The sequence below is a fragment of the Bos mutus genome, chromosome 3 (assembly GCF_027580195.1).
Source record: "Bos mutus isolate GX-2022 chromosome 3, NWIPB_WYAK_1.1, whole genome shotgun sequence".
Classification (NCBI taxonomy): Eukaryota; Metazoa; Chordata; class Mammalia; order Artiodactyla; family Bovidae; genus Bos; species Bos mutus.
The window spans coordinates 80909629-80933241 of record NC_091619.1 but is presented as its reverse complement, the minus strand read 5'-3'; the positions used below and the strand labels follow the sequence as shown (position 1 = coordinate 80933241).

Sequence of the window (23613 nt, the reverse complement as noted above, 5' to 3'; positions counted from 1 at the left end):
TTCAATCAAAATTCTGATTAAAACCATCAACAAGCCAATGGAGCAATATTTAATATAATCAAGAAATGAAGGCCCCACTGCCTGGAAAATAAAAAAGGCATGAGAAAACTAACAATTTTTGATTGTTTTTTCCAAAAAAATACCATACATGAATATATTTATTTACTCTTTGGAAGCACAAATATTAAAATATTGTTATCCTGGCTGTACTCCTCTCAGGGCTTTCTAGTTTAAGATTTCTATTCCAAATCTTCAGTATTATGACCTTTTAATTATTTGAAAACTGCTATTAGAACTTGTTTCCCTTAAACTTTCCAGTCCTCAATCATCTTCATATGATGATTCACACTATGCTATCTTCACTTTATTAGTCTTTTGATGGCACCTTTTAAAGTGTGGTATCCCAGAAACAGACACAACATACACTGATCTGATCAGTGTAGAGATCAGTGGGCTCACTGCCTCTTGGGATGTGGACTTAAATTCAATAAATGCAGCTTAAAACTGAACTAGTTCCTGAGCAGCCATTTTAAACTCTTTTTATTCACTTTCTCATACTGACATTCAGTTCAAGGAAAAAAGAATATTGAGTGCTTGTAATGTGTTGGCCACTGCTCATCCTCAGTTCAGTTCAATAGCTCAGTTGTGTCCGACTCCTTGCGACCCCATGGACTGCAGCACGCCAGGCCTCCCTGTCCATCACCACCTCCCGGAGTTTACTCAGACTCATCCTCAGGAATAGGACAATAAAAATAAGTAAGACTTGGCTCCTCAAGAGAGTAAAATATGTATTCAAATAATTACAATACAAAAGGTTATAAGCTCTAATAAAAAGTGTCTTGAGAAAGGAAAGAGAAATCCTGTTGGAGCCAGGTCACAAAAGAGGTGACACACAGAAAGGATTCTGCAACCTAAAAGAATGGCTGAGCGGATGCGGGAGGGAAGGAAAGCACATTCTAGGGGGAGGGGAGGGAAGGAGGGTGGAGTGGAGGAGGGGGGTGGGAGGGACAGAAGAAGAATAAAAATGAAGGTAAGAGTCATTAAACAACGTATATGAGGTAACCATGCATCCATTCACATATTTATTGAAGGTTTACTATGTGTCTACAAACTGTTTAGACACTGGTGATATATCTGTGAACAAAACAGAGTGGTCAGGCAGGTCTCACCAACAGGTGACATGTGAACAAAGATGTGAAGGAGGTGTAAGAGTTATTCATGTGACTCTCCAGGGGAGGTGCATTCCAGGCAGAGGAAAGAGCCAGTGCAAAGGACAGGAGCCCCCCTCCTGTGCTTGAAGAACAGGAAAGTGGCTAGAGTGGTAAGGCAGAATGTGCAGCAGGGAGAAGATCAGAGGAGATAAGATCAGAGAGGAGTTACTAGAACTGAAAATGAGTGTGTGCAGTAGAGTAAGGAGATTTATTTTCAACTTACAAAGAGTTCCCTAATGTAAAACCATTGACTCTATCATGTTCATGAAAGTTTACTCATATAGCTTTATCTTCAAGAAAGATATCACTTTATCTTACTTCCTCTTCAGAGGTTTGGACCACAGGATGATAACCATTTTTCCTCTGAATTTAAAAAATAATACATTTTCCTACTATCTAGTCTATATTTTTCTAGCAGTATCTTCTTTTAATGTCATGAATTCTTTCTGAACTTCCCACCATTCCCACACTCCAATTATTCTTCCTCAGCAGTACTTACTGATTCCACCATCCTGTGTATAATGAAACTACATCCCAAGCAAGGAAATCCATTTACTCATCTATCCATGTCTCTAGTGGTTGAAATCTCTTATGACAAATAAGTTTTTTCTAGTTTTGTTATCTTTATTTAGCAGGAAACATTCAGTTGGGCTATTGCATATTTCCACACTGACGTCACTTCCAAAACTTCTTTCCTCTTCACCCACAGTTCTCTAATACATTTCTCTCGTTAACTGATTTTTCAGATAGGCAGACCAGTGTTTCCCAGGGGTCATCTCCTTCTCTTCTGTTAGATCTATTCCCCTTAAAGAACATACACTTTTATCAGTTTATTTAGTCATAGAGCTTGACCTGGGAACCTAACACCTCTTAGACTTCACAGCTAAACTGTGTTAAGATTTCAAGTAATTATAGTGATAGTAATGATGATGATAATCATAATAACAATAAAAATAATAATCACCAACATTTTTAAAGTATTGAGAATCCCAGGGATGGGGGAGCCGGGTGGGCTGCCGTCTATGGGGTCTCACAGAGTCGGACACGACTGAAGTGACTTAGCAGCAGGGTTTCCCTGGTCAGCTGGTAAAGAATCTGCCTGCAATGCAGGATACTGGGTTCGATCCCTGGGTTGAGAAGATCCCCTGGAGAAGGGAACGGCTTCCCACTCTAGTATTCAGGCCTGGAGAATTCCATGAACTGTATAGTCCATGGGGTCACAAAGAGTTGGACACAATTGAGTGACTTTCACTTTCACTTCACATGTACTAGATATGGTTATCCACTTTACATGGGTTATGCCAATTCTTATCACAACTCTCAGATATCATTATTTTCACCCTCTTTTTATAAATGAGGAAAAGTAATTTGCCCAAGGTCATACTGCTAGCCAACAGTGGAACTCAGCATTAAATCCTAGTATATTTGACACCTGAGTCCAAGCTCTTAATTACACTATTTAATCCCTGTATTCCATACACTCATATACAAATATGAGGACATAAGTATGATCCCTGAACCATTTTTCACTTCTCTGATGTCTTCCTTGAGAGTTTTCGAGAATTTCCCTGAGTAACTGAGATTTCCTGGGTCCCTTCCTCCCTAAGTTTTGTCTTCCTCTATAGTACAACACTGTCTCTACTGAAATTGTTATTACATGTTTGCATCTCCTTTCTGCACACTCCAGTATGAAAATCAGGTTAATGATTTTCATAAACTTACCAAATATATTCTTCTAAGATATATCCTACCACATTTCTTATCAGATGTTCAATTTTAACCTTTGTATGTTCCAGTCCAGGAAAAAATAATCATGTCCAATATAATCTAATAAATAAATGTTTGCTGTCCATATCTTTTTCTCATCAGAAATAACATAAAGGGCAGAACCCAGCCAGTAGTACCACATCATCAGGTGCTCAGTCATGGGTCTATACCAAATATTAGGGAGTCATCAACTATCAGAAAGTACCTCTTCATAGAGTTCTTCTCATCACATTTTCCTTACTTTGTCATATCTGACTTCACCTCTTTGCCTCTCCTGAGATAAATGCTCATGGATGTTTTATCCCTACACAGGTCTAGTTTCTTCTTTAGAGTGTCACATTTTCACACTTAACTACTTATTGTAAAAGTTTTTGCTTTTTTTTTTCATACTCTTTCAGCTTCCTGCCCCCCATCACCTATTAAAACTTGCTGTTTCCCATTCTACCCTTTACTCACTTGGATGAGTTTATTTATCTCATGCAGCCTCAGCATGCATGGATTGTGTTTAGTTGCTTAGTCGTGTCTGACTCTTTGCAACCCCATGGACTGTAGCCCGCCAGGCTCCTCTGTCCATGGAATTCTCCAGGCAAGAATACTGCAGTGGGTTGCCATGCCCTTCTCCAGAGCATGGATTAGGGCATATAAAAATTCAACGGGAGACACTTCACCAGAACTATGGCTAGTATTTCTCAGCATATAAAAACCAAAATATTGGCTCATCTTCATGTCCATCCAGTACAATGAAAAGAGTTAATATATAGTTATTTTGTATGCTTGAATCTCAAAAGTTAGAATACCTCATTTTTCTTTAGTGACTTAGTAGAGAGACTTCAGCTTAAACAAGCTAAGCCCACCTTCTCCAGCCTTGCTGGAGACTATAATATATACCTACTAGAGTGGTGATATTTCCTCTTGGATGGTGAAATATGTTGTAATTTTTTGAAGAAAAAAACGGAGAAAGTGTTATGTGACTATGTTATCAATAGTTGGGGAATGATTATTCTGAACATAATAAACTTGCATTAATCTACTTCTGAATACAAACTGTTCACTATTTGATAAATGGATAAATGTATCTTAAAATAAAATATGTGCACACAAAATATAAAATGGCTATAATTTTCCATATAGAAATTCAATATTTCTTTTCTCCAAAAATAATTTTAAAATGCAATTATAAGTAAGACATTTTTAAACATACTTTTTTCCCTATTATTTCAAGAAAAATAAATGTACTTGGGAAAGAGAAAATAAATAGTAAACAGTCATTCAGATATTGAAATTTGCAGAGCAAGTAATAGTTACCATGATTTAAGAAAGGTTCATGACTTGCTATTTTATATGGTAAATATTTTACCAAATTTGCTACCAGGTTTTAGAGTTATCTTTTACACACACATACACAATCTCACACACACAGCCCTAAAAAGCTTTGCCAACTCAAATGATTTGTACCAAATCAAGGAGCACAGTGAAAAATGAAATACAGTGCTAATATATAAGCTCAGATCAAGGAGGGAGCTATCAATTCAAAGACCCTTTCTATAGTGTATCAGATATCCTTACTGGATCTCAATCCAGTGAGAGTTCCTTAAGAATACTAGGAAATTAGCTAGGAACCATAGCTTTTAGAAAAAATGAAATTACTGAAGTTTTCCCAGAGTCAAAAAGAAAAATATTCACAAGATAGGAACTTACCACAATAGACAATAGTAAAAGTAGGGAGTAGGGTCAGCAACCAGGGGCAAGAGAGAAGAGAAAACAGAAAGCATTTTAATTAGGGAAATTTCAAAACAAATAAGCAGCAAATGGTAGCAAACATACTTTTAAAATGCAAGCATCCACTTAAGTTTTACAAGGGAAAAGCAAAAAACAAACGTGCAACAATTTTAGAAGCTACAAAGCTAAAGGTCCAGTGAAAGGTAGTGACAAGAATATAAATAAGAAAATAAAGTCCATGTGACTTTTACCATGCAATAAACATGATGACAGAATATTAATCATAACCAGTGAAAATTATACCTTTCAGGGGTCGATTTAGCATCAAGCAGACTAGTAATAAACTGCTCAGAGGTTCAATGTCTCTTCTTTCATGCTTACTTTTCACCTACTTCCATTTTGTGTTAGGAAATCCATAAGTAACTTTATGACTCAGAGATAACCATGGAAAGTCTCTATATAAGCCTTAATTGAGACACAAAAATGAGACGTTCTATACTGGGTATAAAAAAAGTCATACACATTTAATCTGGGGAACTAAGGTAGATTAAAAGTACTGGTTTCATCTGACAAAAAACAAAAGGTGGCAACTAATTCAGAAATGGAAGAGAATGCAATAGTAACACTCATTCTGAAGGTTTTCTAGCTGGGTCTCAAAACAAGAACTGCAAAAGCAAACAGAGAAAGCCTAAACTGTTTAATCAACATAAACCTGACTACAAAGTGAAAGGCAAAGCAGAAAAATTAACAAATATTAATACTCAGCTTTAAATAAATTGTCTTATTAATACCTTGCTTTACCTCATCAAAATGAATTATTTTGTAGAATTTTTTATTTTATAGAATTCTTTCCTTTTCAGAAAGGTTTTTAAAAAAGGTAATCAATTCTTTCTGGCATTTTTCAGGTATGATTTGATTTATATATAACTTCATGAGCCTAACTATTATACTTACTCCCTAAAAGGAAGCACACACAGTCTTCATTGAACACAATTATCAAACATTGTCAGAAAATGAGGTCAAATTAAACTTCAAGTTCTCTCAATCTGTTTTCCCTCCCCCCAACAAAATCAAAATGACAAAAGTGAATTTCATTCCTCAGTAGTACTTATACTCAAGGTGAAGTGACTCAAGATCAGGTTAACATACTCTTATCAATTCCAAGATGCACATTTTTTTGCCCATATTTTAGTATCTCTGTAGTTGGCATTCATTTTTCAACTGATGGGATGTTGGAGTTTAATACACAGGGATTGTTTGTTTTTCTAATCTTTCTTAAAGGAATGTGAAATAATGGGATATGTTACAATTGATAGCATCTTAGATCAGATGAAATATTTTATATTTACACCTCTGAGCAATAACACATAAATCGACCTCTGTAGAATGAGGTGAAACAATATGGTTAAACAAAGGAAATCTTGTGTGTAAATGTTGATGAAAGAAAATGCTTCAAAGGATAAAAACAAACTGAAGTGATGACAAAGTGGCTCATTTACCAAAGAATATCATTAGTGTAACATATGGATTTCCATGCACTGCCTACAACCTCTTAATAACAAATTTCTTAACATAACTTACAGTATTTTAACAAAATTTCTTTGGTTAATGAATTCAGTTGACAGCAGACAGCAACAGAATGCCCACAGCTAGCACATGTGGGCAAAGCATTGGCATAAGAAATCTGATCAAATCAATCTATTAGTGTCTTTAACTAACTAAAACATTACCTACCTCCCAGCCAGTACTCTGTATAATAAAAAAGTGAAAAAGGGCAAGTCATAAAAAAAAACTGTTTAAAAAGAACAAAAAAAAGCCAAAGGAAGTTCAGTAGTGTAAGAAACCATATACCATAAATTCTTCTCCATACAGAAAACACTATTGGGTATTTTAAACACCATATTCCTTTGCTTAAGACCTATGATAATTTTATAAATTGCTTGTTCAAAACCTAGAAGCTAAAATTTCACCATTTAAAACTTTAATAAGTAAAAAAGTACAAATTTAGGGGAAAGAAAGCTAAGTGCTTGTTTCATTTGTGTCTAAATTAGATCACTAACTAACGGGAGCTGCACTTCACTGAAGTACCCAGGGTAAGCCGGAATAGAAACTGAAATTTTGCCCAAATGTCTTTGATACAAATGGATGAAAGTTTCTTGGAAGCTGCTGGCTCTAGATGTTCCAGGCCTGACCTGTGTAATCTGCAATTTGTGTAACATATGGGAAGCTGCGATGAGATGTAACAGTATAACTGATTATAAAAAGACCCACCTGCTATGATCCAGAATTCTAATGATCTTTCGCAACTCCAATATTTTATTAAATGACAATAAAATCCTGGCTTAACAGGATAGCAGCCCTATTTAAGACTACGTTTTTCAGATTATATCAATTCATCTAGAACAGCTTAGTCCATGGCAAGAAAGAGGAAGTCAAGCTGGTAAGACAATAAAGTGGGACTAATACTGCACGCGAAAGTGGAAAAACAATACTATACTTCAATTCTTAGGTGATGGCAATAGCAGACAACAGCACAGGTAGCACAGGAAAGGAAGCAGAAGAGTGGAGGAGGAGGACCCTTAGCATAACGTTTCAGAGCATTTCAATGGAGCCAACGACTTAGCTTCAGGGAAATCAACTGCTAGTAGTCTACTTCATTTTAAACCAAGCTTATTTTAATTTTAAAGATAATATGTGGATCCCATGAAGTAAAAATAAGTACTGACATCATACTATTATAATCAAATAAATAAATAAATACAACCATTTGTTATTTTCACTAAATATTACTTTTACATTAGAAATATGTCAGAGGATGACTGAATAAAAATATCTGGAAAAAAGTTAAAAGTTCAGTTGAAATCATTAAAAATATTAGGAATTTATTAAGCTTTCATATCATTTAATAAAAAGTTAAATATAACAACATTTTGGCAAAAAATGAACAGAAATCAACTTAAAAAATCAAATTCATAACTATTACCCACACTGTGAAACAGAAAGTAACTCACAACTAAAAAAAAAATTAGCAACTAGTAATAATTCAAAAAAGTGAAGAAAAAAGAGAAGCTATGTGGGAAGGTTATGATGATCATAATCTACTTTAGGTTAAATTAATTGTTGTTAATGAGTCTTGCTTTGGCCATGAACCATCATTTTGACACTGTTCATTTGTAACTTGATTAAAATGGTCATTTCATGGGATCTAGTTTGACATTAGTACAAAGGAACACTAAAGCTTGTAGACAGTTTTTTCCACTTACACTGAAGTTAGAAAGTACAATTGTTACCTGATGAACAATTTTGCTGAAGGCTTCCTGAAGTTTACCATGAATCGTGGATAGTTTCTTTGCATCCCGATTAGCTTCGTGAATAGGAATAAGTACTTTGTAAACTTCATTAACTGCTTCATACATGCCAGCCTATAAAAATAATAAGAGATTGCTTTCTTTTACATCGACAAGAGAGTGAATTGCAGTTTATGAACTCACAATATTTCCAAGGCAATACTAGTATTTTCCAATAGGACATAAAAACAAATGCTACTGATTTTTAATTTGATTAAGACCTAATAAAATAATTTTGCACAATATATTATCTCTTCTATTGCGTGAAAACATATGTGTGTATCTGTGTTTTTGTATTTAAAATACACACATGTACATATATGTATACTTATACTTTTATATAATTTGAACTGGACATTCTGCTTTTACTACTCAGTAATTACTTAACTAAAATAAATGTGTGTATGTGTGTGTCCTTATATGTGCATATAAACTTTTGCAGAAACAAATTCAGAGCAGAGACATAGAAACCCAATTACTACAAGTCACAGATACACAAATATCACATAAACCTATTGCTTCCTAGGACACTAATATTATTAACTTTCCCCAAATATTAAATTGGCACAGAAAATCTTAAGGGAACTCTCCTATGGAAAAATCACTGATCTTTAACAAAGCGTAAGAAGATTCTGAGCCACCAGATTTTATTCAAGTAGGCGTTTTGGTTTACTAGTGGTTGGCCAAGTGTTGCTCTGATTATAATCAGAGTGAGTGACAAAACATGTTTATACTGCTATCCCCTTTTCTTGTAATGGATTGGTGGCTGTGGTGAAGGAAAAGAGATATTTTCCAAGAGTCACTAAGTTCCCATTGCTTCACAAATCAGCATTTTCCCAAGAAAATAAACATATGGTTCTTGTATTTTCTAGTCAGCTCACAGGAGTATATTTAAGCAATCATGTAGCTGCAATAGTAAAATATATTCAGTTTAACTAAAATATCCCAGTAATTATTTTAATTAATATTAAATAGATAAACTGAAAAAGAATGAAATTCATAATTAAATGCTATTGCAAAATAAAGGCTTCTGTAACATAAGCCACTGTAACCCAATCTAAATTCACTGCTGTGAATTATTAAAATTACACACATATACAGAGAATATTCCATTACTAGTAAAAACTTTTTTCCCTACTAGTTCAGATCCCTTAAACTGAAGCTCAAGGAATAGAGATCTGGGAATGGAATCAGGACAATCAAGGTCTTGAAAAACAAGAAATTTTAAAGAGGACAAACACCTAATGTTCTTTGAGTCTCAGAATCATTTTTACATGAGTTACTTCTAAGTGCCTATAATGATGAGAGGATGGTAACAGCAAACGTACTAAAACTTACTTGGAGCCAGGCACTGTGATTAGCACTTTACATAGGTTAATTCATTTAATCCTGACAGCAGTCCTTGAAGTACATACTATTATTAGATGCATTTAATGGATAAGAAAAGTAAGGCCCCGCTAGGTTGAGTAATTTGTGCCTAAAGTGCTTTAACTATTAAGTGCTTAACTAATAAGATGGCAGAGAAAGGGGCTAGACGTCTCCTAAATCAATACCCATAACCAACATATTGCTGGGTAGGGTTAAGGCCAGGAGAAGCAACAACCGATTCCCAATAACAGTATGGGGAAGTAATGACTATTACTTAACTACATCAGGAAACAGTACTTTACATCAGGCTTCCCTTTTACCCTAACATGGACCTCACTGTCTTGCAAACCTTGGTGCTGGGACACTGAACACTCATCAGGAAACTCACAGAAAGGAGGTGATGCTATCAACATGGCTCAAGAAAGTAAGCAAGGATTCAGCAAGCTATTTTTTTTCCTTCACCAATAAATATCGCATCTCTGATCCACATGACTGCTTCAATTCTTCATATACAGATGGGGAGGGACAAGGACTGGACTTCTAGCATGGTAGGGAAGTCAGACGAGGGATCTAGGACGCAGTTCATAAAGTTCCTGATACCACTTCAATGTCTACCCAATAGAGCTCATTATGCCAACAAACCGGTGAGAGGCCATAACTTTCCTGAGCACCAGAGGCTTTTTTAAGGTTTTAGAAAATGTTTGGTGGTAAAAGTTTTCTTTAAAAAAAAACAAAACTCTTATAGACTAAGTGCTGGTTCCCAAACAAGCAGATGAAAAACACTGGAGGAAGTGACAGACTATTAAAATAAAAAGGAATAAGCAATGATGAATGTGAAAAGAAAATCCATTACTAGAGAGTTCTTAATATATTTAGAGAAAATTATCATAAATGAAAAGCACAGTCATAAGCAGAAAGCATAAATATACATGTCACTAATAACTAAGAAGTACATAATTGTGGGAAGAAATGAACAAGAGTCATCTACCATAGAGAAAGAAGCAGCTGCTTGTTCCAGTAATCCCACAAGTCCTGACTCAGTAAAGTACTTTCCAGAGCAGATACCTTCTTCATCTGGAGATACCACGTCATCTGAGACTGCAGATTCTTCTAAAACATTAGAGGAAATATTCTAGGAGGAAAAAAATGTTTAGGTTTGTGAAATGGAATTAATTTATTAACATGAATGATATATATGAAGTAACTGAAGATGAAATACAGCTATCGGCTTATTAAAAAAAGGGGGGGTAGTCAATGCAAAGCTAACAGACAAATCTCCAAAAACTTCTTGTATTGTGAAGATGACAATAAAATGTAACACCACTGCTATCTAACTTTTCCATTAATAAAAAGTTGTAAGAAAATTTTTAAAAATCATGGGCTAAGGAAAATTGTAATATGACATAGAACACCTAAAGTGACTTAAACAGTGTTTATTTTTAATTTAATTCATGTTGTTAAAACTCCCTATCAGGGAAACTGAGATACAAAAATGGTCTCAAGGGTTGCCTGCTGCTGCTGCGGCTGCTCCTAAGTCGCTTTAGTCATGTCTGACTCTGTGCGACCCCATAGATGGCAGCCCACCAGGCCCCGCCGTCCCTGGGATTCTCCAGGCAAGAACACTGGAGTGGGTGGCCATTTCCTTCTCCAATGCATGAAAGTGAAAAGTGAAAGTGAAGTGGCTCAGTCGTGTCCGACTCTCAGCGACCACATGGACTGCAGCCTACCAGGCTCCTCCGTCCATGGGATTTTCCAGGCAAGAGTACTGGAGTGGGTTGCCATTGCCTTCTCCCAAGGGTTGCCTTCTAAGTCGCTTCAGTCGTGTCCGACTGTGTGCAACCCCATAGACGGCAGCCCAACAGGCTCCCCCGTCCCTGGGAGTCTCCTGGCAAGAACACTGGAGTGGGTTGCCATTTCCTTCTCCAATGCATGAAAGTGAAAAGTGAAGTCGCTCAGTCGTGTCTCACTCCCAGTGACTCCATGGACTGCAGCCTACCAGGCTCCTCCATCCATGGGATTTTCCAGGCAAGAGTACCAGAGTTGGGTGCCATTGCCAAGGGTTGCCTAACATACATCAAATTAATGAAAACACTCAGGTATAATAAAAAGCCCTCTTATCCAACGAGATTGGGATCTGTCATTACTTCTGAAAAGGAAATGATACATACATACCTTAAATATTTTATTTGAACCTAGATAGTCACACATTTGTCAATTTCTTGAAGTAGATCTAAGGCCTTTTCTTTGTGCATGGGTCTCAAGATCAGAGTTCCATGTAATCTCTTTTGACTAAATACCCACAGTGTAACCTCCATTTAAGATTTTCAATTTTGGTTTCTTTAGAGTAAAAACTTGAACTTAAGAGATTATCAAATTATCCTAGATTTCTTGGAGATTTTCCCTCAATCTTTTTCTATTTGTCTTGATCTCTTTGCAAAATATTCAGCTTATTAATAATTTTCATGGAAACAATAACTCACTTTCTTTTTGTATGTTGATTTATCAGAGAACATAATATTTAAATAATTTTTATAACTTCCCATAACTGGAATTAAGAGGCTTTGAAGAAAAGAAAAGCATAATTGACTCTTGGTAGACAAAGAATTCAGCCAGTGGGTCAGAGGTATGTAGCCCTACTAGAGCATAAACTATCATCTCTGAGTCATATCTTAGCATATTTTATATAAGCATAAATTATGGAGAATGCTGGTTTACCTGGTATTTTAATTAAAAGCCAATGAAGAGTGTCCACTATCCTGATTTTCAATATTTTGAATGTATTTCATAGATGCTATGAAGTCCATAGCATGCTATGGCCCATGCTATGAAGGCAAAGAGAATAAATATACTTTACACAGCACTGATAATATACAGGTAAGAAAACATGGAAGAGAATTAACAAGAAATACTCTTTAAAAACATATTAATGAAAGTGATAGTGAAATATTAATTCTTCTTGTGAAGCATCACTTTCAGTCTGTGCTTTCATTATAAGCTAAATGAATATAAACAGCAGTGAGAAAAGTTAAATCCAAAAAAGGACATACCTTGATTAAGGCAGATTCCTACCTGAAATGTTACACATCCCACGGGAAGATACTTCCGGTCCTCCAACATGCTCAGATATTCAGCGACAAGCGCTGCTGAGTGAACGAGGCACTGGGCAGCTTCAGCATGATTGCTGCGCTCCGAGTGTTTGCCAGCCATGTTCTGCAACCAGGTCAGCCGCAGATCTGGAGAGGTCTGGTAGCCCTTGGCAATTCTAGTTACAACAGAAATTCTCAATTAGCATTTCCTTCCTAATCTGGAAGGGAGTTCTAATTGCTTGTTTAGTGTGTAGGCTTCTATTACTGAACACAACCTATCAAGACAAGTTTTTGGGTGGTATGAACATGCTTTTGAGTGTGCTTAGAGAAATAATTGTGGGCCCATGGAATGGTGAGTATCAGGTTTTTTTGGCAGGGGTAGGGGAAGCTTAAAAAAAAAGATATTTTATATGAAAATCTGCCCTTTAAGGAAACAATCAGTAATGGAACATTTAGGAATTTACATGTTTATTATGGGGCTCTAAATAAGTTTTATATTCAAGGAAAAAATTTATAAAAGATTCTTTCCTTGTATCATCTTAATTTTAAGGGAAATATTTTATTCTTGTCTTTAAGAAACTCCAAAACTGTAAAAAATGAAGGTCAAATGGCAAAGAAAAAGTCAAGCTTTACTTATATCTTTGAAGATACAATAGGAATTACAAAATTCTAAAAATACCCAATAAAAGGAAAGTTATGAAAGAAACCTAGATAGCATATTCAAAAGCAGAGACATTACTTTGCCAACAAAGGTTCGTCTAGTCAAGGCTATGGTTTTTCCTGTGGTCATGTATGGATGTGAGAGTTGGACTGTGAAGAAGGCTGAGCGCCAAAGAATTGATGCTTTTGAAGTGTGGTGTTGGAGAAGACTCTTGAGAGTCCCTTGGACTGCAAGGAGATCCAACCAGTCCATTCTGAAGGAGATCAGCCCTGGGATTTCTTTGGAAGGAATGATGCTAAAGCTGAAACTCCAGTACTTTGGCCACCTCATGCCAAGAGTTGACTCATTGGAAAAGACTCTGATGCTGGGAGGGATTGGGGGCAGGAGGAGAAGGGGACGACAGAGGATGAGATGGCTGGATGGCATCACTGACTTGATGGACGTGAGTTTGAGTGAACTCCGGGAGTTGGTGATGGACAGGGAGGCCTGGCGTGCTGCGATTCATGGGGTCGCAAAGAGTCAGACATGACTGAGTGACTGATCTGATCTGATCTGATCTGATAGGCAAAAACCATGTCTAACATTAGTAAAATTAATGTTGTAATAAAGTATTAATACACTATGTTTTCTTCTTAAAGAACTAATTTTTACATTTAAAACGTGGGTCTTCAGCCTTCGTAGGAACTCTAGGGCCCAGGATGCCAAGGTCTTAACTATGTCATTATTTTAAAAATCTTGTTTTTGATAATCAACAAATACACTGAACAATTATTCATAATTCTTAAAAGAAGTGTCATAGGGGATCTGATAAAGCACATTTTGATTTTTAATTACCATTACCATGCCTTGCTAAGTCGCTTCAGTCATGTCTGACTCTTTGCATCCCACGGACCATAGCCTGCCAGGCTCCTCTGTCCATGGGATTCCCCAGGCAAGAATATACTGGAGGGGTTTTAATTACCGTTAGAAAATGACAAATAATTTTTGTATTCTTGTAAACTCATGTTTTCTGTGTATCATATTAACTTAAGCCCCATTATACAAGACATAGGGCTTCCCAGGTGGCTCAGTGGTAAAAAGTCCATCTGCTATTGCAGGAGATGTGGGTTTGATCCCTGGGTCAGGAATTTAACTTGGAAAGGGAAATGGCAGCCCACTCCAGTATTCTTGCCTGGAAAATCCCATGGACAGAGGAGCCTGCTGGGCTACAGTCCATGGGGTCAAAAAAGAGGTGGACACAGCTAAGCAGCTAAAAACAATACAAGGTATAAGTGAATTAAACAAATGCTACCTGTACATTAGATCAATTAACATTTCAGGATCCTCCTGGTGTTCCTTCATTTTAACAGTATCAGAAAGGATCATATGGAGATTAAAAACCAAATCTTGAACCTGTAGCAGAGAATTACATGAAAAACATTCTTCAGCTGTCATTTATTCACAACCATTAAATTAGTTTGAAAGATATTTCAGATTTGAAATCTAAAGCTTTCAAAACAAACAATTTTGATGAAGTTTTTTAGAGTGTGGGTATGCTGAAGTAAGATGGGCAAGGAGTAAATTTTACACAAATTCATCAGCAAACTATTTTTTCACTTCTCTCACCCAGAAACAAGTAGAACTACTAGTAGAAATAAAAAACATATACGGATATAAAGAATACAAAACAAAATTCTTTCTGATTTTCAGATTTTCTCAAAAGGTAGTTTCTATAAACTTAGTTTTTGAGGCAAACTACTGTTTCACAAATCAGTGGGAACACTTTCATCATAAAGTTTTTTGTTTATCCATACTGACTAAGTCTAGTGTTCTTTCTGGTACAAATTCACAGAATTAAACACCAAAAATATTAACCATTATGAGAAGGAAGGGTGGCTTATTAAAACAGAGATTCAGTCCTATCTATGACACATATGGATCTAAAGAAAAATATAGGTTCTGCCAGGAAAAACTAAAGTTTGATTTAACAATTTGGGAAATGCCTATTTACAATTCCTATTTCAGTTCATGCTGTAAAAAGTAGCATTTCTGACCTGATCAGGAAATGTTGTTTCCCTCAATTCCAAATCTTCTTCAGCATATGTCAGTATAGTCTTTAAAGAACGTCTTAAGAATTCTTCATTAAAATTCTGAGATGTGCCCACCAAGGAAGACAGTGACATGGTTACCTGCATTTTAACCCTGGCGAAATTCTGTAACAGAGAAATTGCCAGGCAAATATTTAATAAAGGAAAGCTTAAAGGGGAAATGTCTATTTTTTTTAACTTCCTATAAAGAAAAAGTTAGTATAAAACATCATTCTAGGAAAAATATTTTTGAAAAAGTAATGAAATGACCTGCCTCTTGAGAAATTTGTATGCAGGTCAGGAAGCAACAGTTAGAACTGGACATGGAACAACAGACTGGTTCCAAATAGGAAAAGGAATACGTCAAGGCTGTATATTGTCACCCTGCTTATTTAACTTATATGCAGAGTACATAATGAGAAATGCTGGACTAGAAGAAACCCAAGCTGGAATCAAGATTGCCAGGAGAAATTCAATAACCTCAGATATGCAGATGACACCACCCTTATGGCAGAAAGTGAAGAAGAACTAAAGAGCCTCTTGATGAAAGTGAAAGTGGAGAGTGAGAAAGTTGGCTTAAAGCTCAACATTCACAAAACGAAGATCATGGCATATGGTCCCATCACTTCATGGGAAATAGATGGGGAAACAGTGGAAACAGTGTCAGACTTTATTTTTGGGGGCTCCAAAATCACTGCAGATGGTGACTGCAGCCATGAAATTAAAAGACACTTACTCCTTGGAAGGAAAGTTATGACCAACCTAGATAGCATATTGAAAAGCAGAGACATTACTTTGCCAACAAAGGTCCATCTAGTCAAGGCTATGGTTTTTTCTGTGGTCATGTATGGATGTGAGAGTTGGACTGTGAAGAAGGCTGAGCACTGAAGAACTGATGCTTTTGAACTGTGGTGTTGGAGAAGACTCTTGAGAGTCCCTTGGACTGCGGGGACATCCAACCAGTCCATTCTGAAGGAGATCAGCCCTGGGATTTCTTTGGAAGGAATGATGCTAAAGCTGAAACTCCAGTACTTTGGCCACCTCATGCCAAGAGTTGACTCACTGGAAAAGACTCTGATGCTGGAAGGGATTGGGGGCAGGAGGAGAAGGGGATGACAGAGGATGAGATGGCGGGATAGCATCACTGACTCGATGGATGTGAGTCTGAGTGAACTCCGGGAGTTGGTGATGGACAGGGAGGCCTGGCATGCTGTGATTCATGGGGTCACAAAGAGTTGGACATGACTGAGCAACTGAACTGAACTGAACTGAATGAAATGTGTAATACTGAAATCCTGTTTTTAAATGGACATTAAGCTTAGAATCTTCCTGTGATAACAGCCTACAAAACAAGGTTGAAAAAAAAATTGTGGGTTAGACTTGAATTAGAAGTTGTGCCTAGACTTTACATTGACCTTCTATGTTGCTGCTGCTGCTACTGCTAAGTCGCTTCAGTTGTGTCCGACTCTGTGCAACCCTGTAGATGGCAGCCCACCAGGCTCCCCCGTCCCTGGGATTCTCTAGGCAAGAACACTGGAGTGGGTTGCCATTTCCTTCTCCAATGCATGAAAGTGAAAAGTGAAAGTGAAGTCGCTCAGTCGTGTCCGACTCTCAGCGACCCCATGGACTGCAGCCCACCAGGCTCCTCCATCCATTGGATTTTCCAGGCAAGAGTACTGGAGTGGGGTGCCATCGCCTTCTCCGACCTTCTATGAGGTATATGTTATTAACAATAACACCATTTTTACAGATGACGTTAAAGAACTTGACCAACATCACAAAATTCTTAAGTGTCAGATGTGGTCACTACACTCTACCTGATTTAATTATGTCCACTGTTATGATAAAAGTATAACTTAAGTCATATCCTGTACAAAGTAACGTAAAGGTATATTCTTTGGAATGATGACTGTAAGAGTTTACATTCTTCCTTTTTTAGTGTAAATTCATTTCCATTTCACTATTCCCCAGTATGAAACCACTTTTAAGAGGTTATCAGTGACAACCTTTGTTGTTGTTCAGTCCCTAAGTGGTGTCCACCTCTTTGCAACCCCAAGAACTGCAGCATGACAGGCTTTCCTGTCCTTCATTATCTCCTGGAGCTTGCTCAAACTCATGTCAATTGAGTTAGGGAGTGATGCCCTCCAACCATCTCATCCTCTGTCATCCCTTTCTCCCCCTGCCTAAAATCTTTCCCAGAATCAGGGTCTCTTTCAATGAGTTGGCTCTTCCCATCAGGTGGCCAAACTATTGGAGCTTCAGGTTCAATTTCTCCAGCACCACAGCTCGAAGACATCAATTCCTCAGCATTCAGCCTTCTTTATTGTCCACCTCTCACATCTGTACATGACTACTGGAAAAACCATAGCTTTGACTATATGGACCTTTCCAGGCAAAGAAATGGCTCTGCTTTTTAATAGGCTGTCTAGGTTTGACATTACTTTTCTTCCAAGGAGCAAGTATCTTTTAATTTTGAGGCTGCACTCACCACCCACAGTGATTTGGAGCCCAAGAAAATGAAGTCTGTCCTATTGATTAAATAAATGGTGCTACTATTGCAGTCAGTCACACAGGCCCCAAACCAGGAGTCATTCCATAGCCATTCTGCCCATTCATTACTCATACTATAAACTCAATCTACATCATCTAATCTGTGTCAATCTGTTCTTTCTCCATTCTCAATGCCATTGCTTTACTTTATGCCCTTATCATTTCTTACCTGGATTACTCCAACAACTTCCTAAGCAATCTTTCTTTTTCCTTACCCCCTAAGTAGCATCAGGGAAATTTTTGTAAAATGTAAATCTGAATGTACATTTCAGCCTTCTTCTTAAAATACTTTAATGGCTGCTCACAGCTTTTATTTTATCACAGCAGATAAAATTCATGTATTTGACCAAATAAACCTGCCAAACTACATGGTTGGAACTGAGTACAGTGATAAACAGGTATCTGTCCTATGACAGCTTAGTCTAAACATTTCAATTACAATTTTATCTTTTATTACTCTCTCTTTGAGCCATAATAATTAAGAAGCGCTAAAAAAGTTTCCTTCTCTGTTTGCCTGTTTCCTTCTCTCGTCTCAATGCCTTTCAAATTACATACGTGCCATTTTTGTTACCTAAAAAGTCTACCCACTACTTCTCTATCTGCATGGGCAATTCTTCATCCTTAGTTCAAGCATCTCCTCTTTCTGAAACCCTCCTTGAGAGCTCTTTTTCTCTGTGCTTATATAGTCCCCTGTGCTTACCTCTCAGTGTATGAACAGTAAATACATACTAAACATTTGCTCAGAGCCAGTTACTGATATAATAAGTGTGTTACCTAATATTAAGTTATATAATCCTCACAAAACCATCTAAAGTAGGTTCTTACTATTACTAGCTGAACATTACCTGTTCATCTCCTACCCTAGTAGATGCCAAGCTATTTTAAAATAAGTTTCCTTTTATCTATGTTTGCCTGATGCCTACCACAGTACCTAGAACACAATTCAATACATCTCTTGAATATACAATCTGTATAAAATCGTGTCAGGTATAAATCACCTATTCCTTTTTAGAGGTACTACATGACATTGACCGGAGAAGGCAATGGCACCCCACTCCAGTACTCTTGCCTGGAAAATCCCATGGATGGAGGAGCCTGGTGGACTACAGTCCATGTGGTCGCTAGGAATGGATACGACTGAGCAACTTTCACTTTCACTTTTCACTTTCATGCATTGGAGAAGGAAATGGCAACCCACTCCAGTGTTCTTGCCTGGAGAATCCCAGGGACGGGGGAGCCTGGTGGGCTGCCGTCTACGGGGTCACACAGAATCGGACACGACTGAAGTGACTTAGCAGCAGCAGCAGCACATGACATTAACATGATAAATTATCCATTTTAAATCCTCCTGTATTAACATAAAGCTTTCCTAAAATAACGGAGGAAAACTCCAAGTGTAGTCAAATTTTAGGGACTCATTTCCAAAACTAAATAAGATCTATAAAGTAACTAGATTCTTTGTTCTGAATTAGGAGAGAAGACTTGGCTTCCAGTAAAAATAGGACAGTGTGAGATAGCAAGTTCCTATTCTTCTGCATTTCATATAAAAATAAAAGACAAATAGAAAAAAAAGTTCATAAACTCTATTTCAGCAAAATGAGGAGACTGATATAATCTACACAGTATAAAAATGCATAATGGCTGCCAAGACAAGCTAAATAGGAAGCAGCTTCAATGGAAGGTAAGGAGGGGATAGCAAATAGTGAGGAATCCTAGGGTGCAGATATAAGAAATAATGGGAAAAACACTTCTTTTAAATTTAAATAAGAAACTCACTTTGAAGTGATAAAACTATCTGTCTTGAGGAAAAAACAACCAAAAAATCTCATAGGGCTGGACAGAAATAGACTGTCCTACAAATACCTAGGCCAATATAAACTGCTTCATTCTATGCTGAGTAACAAAAAGGTAAAGAAGATCAGTGAAATACCAGATAAAGAATACTTAATAGGAAAATGTGGTCATGAAACAGATGAAAATTCTAATTAAAATATTTTACTTTGAATTATAAAAAATTTATGAAGCCATTAACTTTAGGAAGGAAAAAAAAACAGAAATATAAGGACTCAAGGGAAGCCACTGTGGTAGATAAGAACCAATACCCACTAGGCTGGTGACAATACTGCCTCCACTAAGAATGTATGATTAAAGAAATAGAGGACTGAAGGTACTACATAATTATAAAGGTAACCACTAAAGCAGTATAAACTTTAAGGCGAACTTACTATGTACAAGATGAAAATAACCAACAAATTTTTTAAGGAGAGGAGTGGGGAAGCATAACAGAATAATACAACACAAATGCAGGATATAGCTGATATAATAACAAGTATGAAAGGTTTAATTCAACTTAGAAACTGAATTACAAAGCAAAACCCAACTCTATGTTGTAGATGAGACACACATTTAAAATAAAGTGATTCAAAAAAGTGAAAAAGAAAGGACAGGCAAAGATAACCTGAGCCACATTCAAATTAGAAGGAAAGTAGAGGTCAATACTACACAAGGCAGAAGTCAGGTCAAAAATATAAAAATTTTAAATTAAGCCATCTCAGAGTCTTTTTCAATTCTAAAGGGAATAATTCATAGTAAGATACAATTGTTACGAATAGTAGTTATCAATATACCAAACAGTTACGAATATCACTTTACCAAATAAGACCAAAAGGAGAAATAGACAATATGTAGGCTTTAAATCATCTCCTTTAGTCAACCAAAGAGACGAAAATAAAGTACCCCTTCTTTTTAAATGCTTGTGTAAAACATTTATAAAAACATTTTATGTTTGAATACACAAACACACACATCCACAGTACCAAAATGGAGACATATTAATTGTACTATGATCACTCTGCAGTAAAACTAAAAATTACTGGGAATTCCCTGGCAGTCCAATGGTTAGGACTCCACGCTTTCACTACTGAGGGCCTGGGTTCAAGCTTGGTTGGGAACTAAGATCCTGCAAGCCACAGGATAGCCAGAAAACAAACAAAAACCAAAAATTATCATCAAAACTTTTAAACTCTGTAAGGAAATCAAACCAGTAAATCTCAAAGGAAATCAATCCTGAATATTCATTGGAAGGACTGATGCTGAAGCTGAAGCTCCAATACTCTGGCCACCTGATGCGAAGAGCTGACTCATTAGAGAAGACCCTGATGGTGGGAGAAATTGAAGGCAGGAGGAGAACGGGATGACAGAGGAAGAGGTGGTTTGATGGCATCATCGACTCAATGAACATCAGTTTGAGCAAGCTCCGGGAGATGGTGAAGGACAGGGAAGCCTGGTCCATGGGGTCGCAAAGAGTAGGACATTACTGAGCAACTAAACATCATCATCATCAAAACTTTAAAACTTCAGGTTAAAATGAAAATACAAACTAAAATTACAAAATATGTATTGAATAGAAACCAAGAATACTAAAAATACTAGGTATTAGAACCAATGAGACATCAAAAGAGCACAATGCAATATTCTAGACCTTAAATAATTACATGAGTAAGAATAAAGGAACTAAACATTAGACTCAAAAAGCTAGGAAAAATACAACACATAAATCTATAATCAAATAAAAAACCATGAATGAAGACATGGAATTCTTCTAAGACTGGCATATAATCATGAAATACTGAGCAAAGATGTTTAAACTTAATTTTTCTTAGTACTTTCACTTCACTTAATGATAATAATTACAATTTATAGTCGCTCAACATACACTTGTAGTTTAAATCTGTACTATTATACGTTATTCTTAGTATACAAAATAAAACTGGAGATTTGGATTTTTATGTTATCCCCAGAATGAGAAAAAGAAATAGTCTTAAGATTAGACTCAAAATGCTATCATCTCCCTAAACCCACTTAATAGATACCTACAGAAGTTATAGTTCATTATGAATCCAAAGATACAATCCTACAATGAAACACTTACATTCCCAATCTCAAAGTTCTGTCTCATAAGCAGGTAAAGGGAGGCACTAGCATGTGACCGTATGGTACTGATGCTGCTGCTACAGTGCCGTAGAAGCCGGAGGCAGAGGTCAGCACACTGCTCTGTTTCTTCTTCAAACAAGAGCTCAGGGAACTGTAAAGAAACAATACCACCACTGAATTTATGTAGCAGGAGCTTCACATATATGTTAATATAACCTGATGAAGAGATTTGTTAGTTTAGCCCAGGAACTGAAAGCATGTTTAAGAGAGAATATTTGCTGCTGGTTAATAAAATGGACCAGAGAACTAGACAGACTGGGTTCGAATATGGACTATGTTAGTACTGTGACCTTGGACAGGTTTTCTCTTCCATAAAATGGGCCTAATAATACTACCTATGTGGGACTGTAAGACTACCTTAGATTAGATAATGTGAATAAAACACGTACTATAGTAACACACAATAAGTCAATGATAAAATTTTTTATTAATTTTTATTGAAATATAGTTGCTTTACAATATTAAGTTAGTTTTTTGCTGCACAGCGTGAAATGTTCTTACTATTACAAAATGGTATATGTTATCTTCACTGGCTAAGTTTCATCTTATAAGATGACTAAGATGAAATAGATACCTTCAAGATTAAGAATGTAGATTTTCAGAGGAAAACAAACATAGGAAATAAATATTTGAAGTAGTTAAACAAACAAAACAAGTACTTTTCTTTCCATTTACCTAGGATAAGCTAATTTCAATGGACTGAACAACTGACACACTAATTCTTGATAATTCACATCAATAAGAAATAGATAAGATGAACACACAAAAAGCCCAATATTTAAAACAGGCTATTAATTTCAGGCCCTTCTCCACATCAGAACCACTCTTTGTTTTTTTTTTCAATCCAGAAAACAGGTTAAAGGTAGTCCAAATAAGAAAAGAAATAAACAGTAGAGGAAAGGCGAAGAAGAATCAAGTCTTAGGTTATTACTAAAATTTTATCTATAAATATATTTAAGATAGAATCAATGAATGCATCAAGTGATCGTAGACAATGTTAGTAAAGAAAGGTCTGACAAGACAGCAGGCACAAAAATAACCCACCTTGGAAACCAGGGCTCTCTGGGTGGCAAAACAGTGCTGCAGATACACTGCACTTTGGTTACAGGCCATGCTGTGCAGAAGCACTTTTAGCACCCCACCAAGGATGCTCTCTTTGGATTCTGTTACAGAGACTGTCTGCAATTGTAAAGCAGAGATGTTAACTGTGATCTGGTTAGAGACAGAACATGTAAAAATTAACACATAAAAATTTTAATAGGAAAAAGATAAGGTAAGATCTACAAGCTCCTTAAGGAAAAGAAGCTGCAAGGGATTTTGATAAGAAAAGGGGAATCTAGAATTTAAATGAGAAAAAAAGAAGAGCAAGAACATAACTTTTAGGATCTACTGATATGCAAATATAATTATATGGTTCAATAAATACTTTTCCCCAACCCTAACTTACCAAATCTATACTAGTTTAAATTCCTCTAATTAGTGTTTTTACCTGAACAACAATCTCTAATGTATCCAAAATGATTAGATTTGCTTCAGTAGCCAGATTGCCATCAATCAGTGCTTCGTGTTCAATCTCTGCTCTTGACCTAAAACAAAAGATTAGAAAAAATTATATTTTATCTTTTAGAAAATCCAATAGATCTGAAATTCACAAAATACTTAAAGATGCACAGAAATTAAAAAAAACCTTGGAATCATTTTTCTTTTTCAGGGGGAGAGTTTTTCCAATAGTTGCCCGAGTGCAAAGTTATTAAGTGACTAAGGAAAAATATTCTGCATGTTTAAAAATGTTTTGTTTTAATCTACATTTGTCAAACATGCCAATACAGACTTTCTCACCCCGTT

The 23613-nt window shown here is 36.4% G+C and overlaps 1 protein-coding gene across 5 annotated transcripts in view; it reads right to left on the bottom strand.

Annotated features, from left to right (window-relative positions):
• DOCK7 (dedicator of cytokinesis 7) overlaps positions 1-23613 on the bottom strand; it is a 191867-nt gene that overhangs the window by 19777 nt on the left and 148477 nt on the right. For 3 of the 5 annotated variants that reach the window (XM_070367920.1, XM_070367919.1, XM_070367922.1), the window contains 8 exons: positions 23258-23354; positions 22813-22947; positions 21707-21859; positions 15193-15351; positions 14451-14551; positions 12482-12674; positions 10401-10544; positions 7988-8119 (listed from right to left, as the gene is read on the bottom strand). In XM_070367920.1, the coding sequence (XP_070224021.1) occupies positions 7988-8119; positions 10401-10544; positions 12482-12674; positions 14451-14551; positions 15193-15351; positions 21707-21859; positions 22813-22947; positions 23258-23354 (1114 nt within the window). Of the gene's footprint in view, positions 1-6431; positions 6447-7987; positions 8120-10400; positions 10545-12481; positions 12675-14450; positions 14552-15192; positions 15352-21706; positions 21860-22812; positions 22948-23257; positions 23355-23613 lie in introns of all 5 variants that reach the window. The other 2 variants (XM_070367918.1, XM_070367921.1) reach the window with 1 other exon arrangement.